Source organism: Sesamum indicum, linkage group LG8 (genome assembly GCF_026168435.1).
Source record: "Sesamum indicum cultivar Baizhima isolate 11 linkage group LG8, ASM2616843v1, whole genome shotgun sequence".
NCBI classification, from domain to species: Eukaryota; Viridiplantae; Streptophyta; class Magnoliopsida; order Lamiales; family Pedaliaceae; genus Sesamum; species Sesamum indicum.
This window is the reverse complement of record NC_142664.1, coordinates 24584594-24592197: the sequence shown is the minus strand read 5'-3', so window position 1 is coordinate 24592197 and position 7604 is coordinate 24584594. Positions and strand designations below refer to the sequence as shown.

Below are 7604 nucleotides of genomic sequence, written 5' to 3'. Positions count from 1 at the left end.
AAATCAATAATATATCTACTTGGGTAAGACCAAACTGATGTGAAAACTTAAACTTTGACCACGCTTAATCAATGTTTGCTATGATTTTATCTATGACCAAAATATTCGCTACAGTTTTTAGTTGTAACAAATGTTTTTGGCCTCTCTTGCAAAAACAACAGTTAATAGCGGGCAACCGTGGTTAGTTAGTCCTTGTAATGATTTTTTAGCTTTAACCAAGGTAATTAACCATAGTAAAAAAATTATATTTCTTCTAATGTATATATAAATTCAAAAGGATGTAATTGTAGTAAGGTATTGTTCCACAATTATTCTCATTGGATTAAAAGTAGCATTTGATGAATGAAAAAACTAACCATATTGTCAATAATTTATACAGAACGCTGATCAATGAGGCGTAATATTAGAAGTTAATGTATTTTTTTTTTAATATGGTTAATATTTTCCCTCAAAATTCTAATAAAATGTACAGATGTAAATAGAGGGTGCAAATGTAATTTCAAAAGCATCATAGGAGAAAGTACAATTTTATATTTTCAAAGCGGGTCTAAGTGTAATTAACTCACTCTTAATTTAAACAAAAAAATTATGACTCAATAATGTATAATTCTTATTCAGTGAGCCCTCAATCATGAAACTTAAATATTTGTTGAATGATGGACTTGACCGGAGGCTGATTTGTGTATAAATACACCAAGCTCCTTGCTTAATAATTGCCCACAACTTTGCAAAAAAGCACACACACAATTGAGTATAACATGGCTGCTGCGGGCATTGTTTCTAAGTGCTGCACAGGCCGTTTCATGGACATGGAGTCCATGAGATGTTCTTTCTCATCATCATCCCCAACTGCAATTGCAAAACAATCACTTAGTTTCTCGAATCATGTAAGAAACTGATGATGATATTCGTATGTTTCTCGTAATTATAAATGTAGAAATTGTGTAAGGCCTACTGATCTATATATGCTGATCTACATACTGCATTTTATGGCGTAGAAATATCAAGAACTCAGTTCTCTGTCCATGAATGGATGTGGAGGTGACCCTAGAGCTCCTCTTGGCACCATAGAAACACGAACGTTTCCCGTCGCTCCGACGCCCGCGTCAGCTGCCGACCGTCTCAACTCCGCCATCTTTGACTTGAAGGACAATCCTCCTCCGTTCGACTCCGGGATTATCCGTCTTCAGGTATGTGTGTTTTGACTTGATGACGTTGCGATGGTGTTATGTCAACAGGTTCATGAATTCCTAGGAACTAGGCAGTTTGAATCTTCTATTTTAAAATTATGAGTTGCCCGCTGTCTCTAGTGGTTCTTCCGAGCATTTACAAAAGAATAGTAACGTGAGATGAACAGTAAAAGAAAAAAAATTGTGAAAAGAAACAAAGGTAAAGCCAAAGATAGAAGCTATCGAGGAAGTGATTGAGAAAAAATTAATTGTAATTGGTGGTTTAATAAAAATATTAAAATTTCTATTATGTACAAATTTTTTTTTTAAGAGAATGAATGAATTAAAGAAAAATTTGAATTTTCAAAAGTTGGCATGACAAATATTTTATAATAGTATAGATTTTTTATTTTATCACTATAAAAAAATAAATTACTTTTTACTTTATAAATTACGACGGTTTAAAAATTATGGCAATCAATATTATCTACCACAAAATTATAAAATGAAAACTTAAATTTTGACCATTGATAATTAACATTTACTGTGATTTCAACTATGACCAAAATATTTGGCATGATTTTTAGTTGTGGCTAATGTTTTGACATCACTTGCAGAAATAATATCTAGTAGTCATTGCACATTAATAGTTAATTGATACTGTTTTTTTACCTTTTAATTATGACAATTAACCATGAGAAAATATATTATATTTTATACAAACAAGTTATATGCATTTTAAAATTCCTTGCATATGTACATACATATGTATATATATAACACAATTATATACATGACGTAATATAATTAACAAACATCCAAAATATGCATATTTTGGAGAAACGACAAGCCGTAGCAAGGGACAGGAGTTTAGTTTTTTTCTTTCTATTTTATAAATAAAAGAAGCAATAATTATATCTTAATATATCTAATATAACAAAATTAAAATAAGGATGGACTTAAATAATATTGCCAAAATAATGATCATTAGACATAAATTTCATTATTCAGAGTCGCGATAATTAATTGCCGTTCTAATAAAATGTGTATTATATAGTCCGAAACTTTGGAAAAGAATATTTCATAATCTTGTCTCATGAGTAGTTGGAGTGTCGGGCAAGGGGATATAATTAACTAATTATTATATTATTTTAAATTTGAAGACAACAATTATGTTCCTTTGATTAATTGAAATTTCACAGCGAAGAGAACAACCCATTTCGGATGACAACTCACCATTTTAATTTTTTGCCCAGTTGGAGTCGTTATTGCGACTCAAGTTTTGTTTTTGTTTTTTGTCTTTTTATTAATTATTATTTAATAATATGAATGAAATATTATTTAATATTTAATAATTATTTTAAAATTTTAAATTATAATTTTGTAATTATTGTTTAGTAATATATTAAAAAATTATAATAAGTAAGTATTGAATGAATGTTTGATTAATTTTTTAGTAGTTAATACGTATATATTATTGTGGAATTGAAACACGTAGAATAAAATAAAATAGTATTTATAAAAATCTTGAAAATAGATAAAAGTTAATTGGATAGTGTTTGGGAGAAAAAAATATTTATAATATAAGCTTAATTTTCTTTAAAAAAATATATAAACTTAATTAATTAAAAACCATTTTATCACTTTGCTGATTTTCGTTGTTGGAGTTAGCTATGAACGAAGTACATACTAAAGGGAATGGGTATGGGTTTGTAAATTAGGTGCCCATCCAGCAGCACATAGAGGCACTTGACTGGCTAAGTTCCCAGACCCAAAACCTTCTTCCCCGTTGCTATTTCTCCGGCCGCGATTCCAGCTTTGTTCCACGCATTGATCATCCCAACGGCAACGGCAATGGCCACGCTTCTTCTCATCATCAGCAAGATAAACTTATCAGTGTTGCTGGATTGGGTTCTGCAGTCTTCTTTCGCGATCTCAATCCCTTTTCTTTGGACGATTGGCGTTCCATCAGAAGGTAAATGCATGCACCCCCCCAAGCAACTTCTTCTTAGGATATAAATTACTCTCACACATACATATCAAATGCACGTATGTTTCTGATCTTATGTTTATGAGTCCTAACTGTGCTTATGTAATTTTCTTGGAAAGGTTCTTATCTAAAAGGTGTCCGTTGATTCGTGCATACGGTGCAATCCGGTTTGACGCAAGGGCTGATATTGCCCCTGAGTGGAGGGGTTTCGGTTCTTTTTATTTCATGGTTCCTCAGGTGGAGTTCAATGAGTTTGAAGGAAGTTCAATGATCTCTGCAACTGTTGCGTGGGACAATCGCCTGTCGATGACGTATGAAGAAGCAATGGCCGCGCTTGAGGCCACAATGTGGAAGGTCTAACTTTCATTTTCCTCTTCATTGTTTAGGGTTGATTATCAAAACTTCATCTCTTTGTCTTGCTGTCTCAATCCCTACACATTATGTTTCAGATTTCATCTGATATCCGGGGATCAACTGACAACGCCCATCGTGCAGTTGTACTCCACCAAGCTCATGTTCCCGATCAACCTTCTTGGCATTCATCTATTAAGCAAGCTTTAGACTTGATAAGGCGAAAAAATTCACCACTAGTTAAGGTCGAACATTAAACATGTCAAACTTTTTTAGCATGTACCATAAAGCTTCTTTCTTTCGTCTCACATTTCTCTATTTCACTCTGTTTTGGATGCATGTATTTTTCTTGAAAAACAGGTTGTTCTTGCACGTAGCAGCCGAATGGCAACAGTAGAGATTGATCCTTTAGAATGGCTGGGATGTTTACAGGTGTTCTTTTTGGTTCAGAATTGGCTTTTTACACATCATGTATAAGAATTATATATATACAGAATAAGGTGATTGATTTGTATGCAATGCTTAATCCTTGTAGGCTGAAGGGGATAAAGCTTATCAATTTTGTCTTCAACCTTCTGACTCACCTGCATTCATTGGGAACACTGTGAGTAATATTTACTATCTTATTTGTTCTGAAAGTTAGCCACAATAGTTAGTCATATACAAGGACATATTACATTCAAAATCTGAACATTTCAGAAAGGTTTCAACCTATTCAACCAAAATTTCATTTTTTCTTAGACTTTTACTAAATATTGTGATGCCAAGGTTTAATAATCCTTCTCTTTCATGTACCCATTGATGCTTGAGTAGCCAGAGCGACTATTTTACCGAAACTGGCTCAAGGTTTCCAGCGAGGCTTTGGCTGCAACACGAGCTAGAGGTGCAACGGAGTCTCTAGATCTACAGATAGGAAATGATTTACTTTCCAGGTTAACTGTCGCTCTCTTCTGGACTGAACTAAGTTTTTAACGTTCTTTTGGTGATCATTTGAATGTGTTGAACTTAACTTTAATCCGAGGTATTATTTTCAAATTCTTCTGCAGCCCCAAAGATGACCACGAATTTTCCGTAGTGAGGGAGACTGTTAGAACAAAACTCGAGGCAAGCCAAACTTATATGCTCTGCAGTGCAGATCAACAACATATCTAAGTGAATGATCACTTATTGTTCTATTTCATTTGTGAAATTTAAATAACAAGATTGTTTGTTTGCCGATCATGTATTTAGGCTGTTTGCTCAAGCACATTAGTCGAACCATACAAAGCTCTACGCAAACTTCCACGGGTTCAACATCTCTATTCACAACTGACAGGCACACTGCGGAAAGAAGATGATGAGGTATATATACTTGCTAACTCGAGGCCTAATCATGTACTGCTATCGCATAAGATCGTTATTTAAGATCTTGCATATTCAAAGAAAATTACATTTTCCACATCTAAAATATGAACTTCTGATTATTTGCCTATTTTCAGTTCAAGATTTTGTCTTGTCTTCATCCCACTCCAGCTGTTTGTGGGTATCCTATGGAAGAGGCACGGACATTAATATCAGAAATCGGTATGCATATTGCTAAGTACATTTGCATTCGAAGCAATAGCTTGGTTCTTGTTAAGATATTAATATTAAATCATCCTCCTCTCTAACATTTAAACTTTTATGCAGAAACGTTTGACCGAGGAATGTATGCTGGTCCTGTGGGATGGTTTGGTGGTGCTGAGAGTGAATTTGCTGTGGGAATAAGATCAGCACTGGTTGGTAAGGTAAGTATAGCTGATAAGCCTCTATTTATTGACTATACATCCATGTACGAGGGGCAGATATAGACACATCAACAAAAAAAATAATTATACGATGTAGATACAGCGGATACAACAACAACAAAAATGCATGTATCTAGGGAAATTAAGTGAATTTATTTTTCCTAATTTTTCATAAAATAGTAGAAGAGACATCTTATTATTTCAGCCTGAAAGTGCATGATTATCTTGTTAATAATATTTCAGTACATTATTCTGGAGAACTACATTGATGAAATGAGTACATATTGACGTTTATTATATGTCTACAGGGTGTTGGAGCATTGCTCTATGCTGGAACAGGCATAGTGGAAGGCAGTGATCCGGCACTGGAATGGAAGGAATTGGAGCTAAAGACCTCACAGGTTTCTGTTTGATTGCTTTTACTGTATCTAATAAATCAATGGAAAATTGTAATTTTGGTTTCATAATTACAAAGGATGGTAGTTCTTTGTCTTGCTGGAATCCAATTTGGCCATTACAAGACCTGCAAATTGTTTTTCGAAAAAGAATTAGAACATTAAAGACAAGATATGCTGAAAATTGCAAATATAGCCGGAATGTGGCATGTGAGTCTCCCGTGAGCTCTAAAATTGGGGATTCTAGCCACGCTCTATGAGGTGCACATGCCACTTTCCAGAGTATTTATAATTTTTGGCAGGTCTTTTGTCCTTAATGTATTAATTCTTTTAAATTACAAGGCTAATCGCCAACAGATTCCCACAGGACAAAATCTGCCATTAGTTAAATAAGCAAAACTAAAAAATTTTCCGCAAATTATTACACCATACATGTTTTATCATTCATGATACAGCGGGCATTTTTCTTTTTTCTCGTAAACTGTAAACTGTAAACTGATCCTATACGCCGCCTCTGAACTTTTTCCTTTGTGGCATTCTGTAGTTCACAAAATTGATGAAATTTGAGGCGCCTCGTTTGCCGATGATGGAAAGAATTGAACAGTAAATCAACAGGTGAGTGGCTTTGAGCATCTCAAGGGAAAATAACAATTTTCGCCTCATATCTTAGTGTCATTATACTTTTCAACCCCTTATTAGAATTATCATTAATATTTCATAAATTATAAAAATTAATTTAGTCCCAATTTGTCATATTCCGTTAGTGTTTTGATGGAAAAGAGCACATGGTCCTTAACTCTTTGGTCTTCTGAATAAAGACACGGCGTTCTCTACCAAAATACTAACGGAATCTGATGCATTGATAAGAATCCTGTAATTAACGGGACGTAAAGTATACTTGCCCTATAAAATGGGACGAAAAATACAATTTTCCCAGCATCGATGCCTCCACTATTTTTTATTTATATGGAAATCATTATTTATTTTTTCTTTGTTTACTTATTATTTTCCCTTTGATGCCATAACAATGATGAATTTTGCTTCTAGCATCTGATATATTGGTTGCGTCAAAGGGAAAGATGTTAGTGCTGAATGAATTGAATTTATTTTCTGCAACTTGTTTTTGATGACAGATTATCAAAGTAATATTAAAGAGACGATCATGGTGGCGACGAATTATTGACTTGCAATGAAATTAAATCAGCTGCATCCCTTCTTTCTTTATACGTTGATTATGCTTGAAAAGTTGTACATAAACGCATATGTAGAGAAGACTATCGCAGGAGAAAGGTGTCCTAAGAGCCAATGCTCTGTATAGTCTTCCTTTGTATCAAACACAGTAATTTATGGTATGGCAATAAAGGAGCAAATTTAATGAATATACCAATTATTATTATTATTGTGATTATAATTATTGTATTATATATTCAGCCAGCTTTTTTCTATTTTGCATTTTATGTTGATGTGCAAAGCAATCTATAAATGACGGCAAGTTAAAAATCATGATAAAATCAATACTATTAGCCGTAGTTAAACAAAATCAAAGTATAAACTTAAATTTTTAACACAATTGATCAATATTCACTATGATTTTTAGTCATAGTCGAAACACCCATGTCTCTACACTTGCAGAAGCAACGACTAGCTGTTGTAAAGTCGTAATTGATTTGTATGTCTTGAATTTTTTTATTATATTAATTAATTGTAGTTGAAAATTATATTTTTTTCTAGTGAGCAGTTGAGAATACAGAATCCAGACATATAATCATTATATTAATAAATTTGAGGTTGGAGTACATATCTCTTTGTTCTTGTTGAAATCAGAGTCAGCTCCTTCCTCCACACCAGCTTCTTCTTCTTCTTCTTCTTCTTCGGACTCTGTTTCTGCAACCTGAATGTTCTCGCACTTGTGTATATAATAAAGTCGCACTTT

General features: G+C 33.4%; 1 protein-coding gene across 1 annotated transcript; it reads left to right on the top strand.

Annotated features, from left to right (window-relative positions):
- Nucleotides 1-582: 582 nt before the first annotated feature.
- On the top strand, nt 583-7052 carry LOC105168770 (isochorismate synthase, chloroplastic). Its single transcript, XM_011088916.3, has 15 exons — nt 583-887; nt 999-1190; nt 2891-3144; nt 3279-3513; nt 3609-3755; nt 3871-3942; nt 4046-4114; nt 4324-4442; nt 4557-4614; nt 4741-4851; nt 4989-5073; nt 5179-5276; nt 5585-5677; nt 6216-6286; nt 6805-7052. Exons 1-14 carry the CDS (start codon nt 759-761, stop codon nt 6276-6278), a joined length of 1725 nt encoding a protein of 574 aa, XP_011087218.1. The 5' UTR covers nt 583-758; the 3' UTR covers nt 6279-6286; nt 6805-7052.
- Nucleotides 7053-7604: the final 552 nt, after the last annotated feature.

Coding starts and splice junctions, on each gene's coding strand:
- LOC105168770 (XM_011088916.3), top strand. CDS start 759: ATGGCTGCTGCGGGCATTGTTTCTAAGTGCTGCACAGGCCGTTTCATG. Junction 1,191..2,890: donor CCGGGATTATCCGTCTTCAG/GTATGTGTGTTT, acceptor TTTGTAAATTAG/GTGCCCATCCAGCAGCACAT. Junction 3,756..3,870: donor AAAATTCACCACTAGTTAAG/GTCGAACATTAA, acceptor CTTGAAAAACAG/GTTGTTCTTGCACGTAGCAG.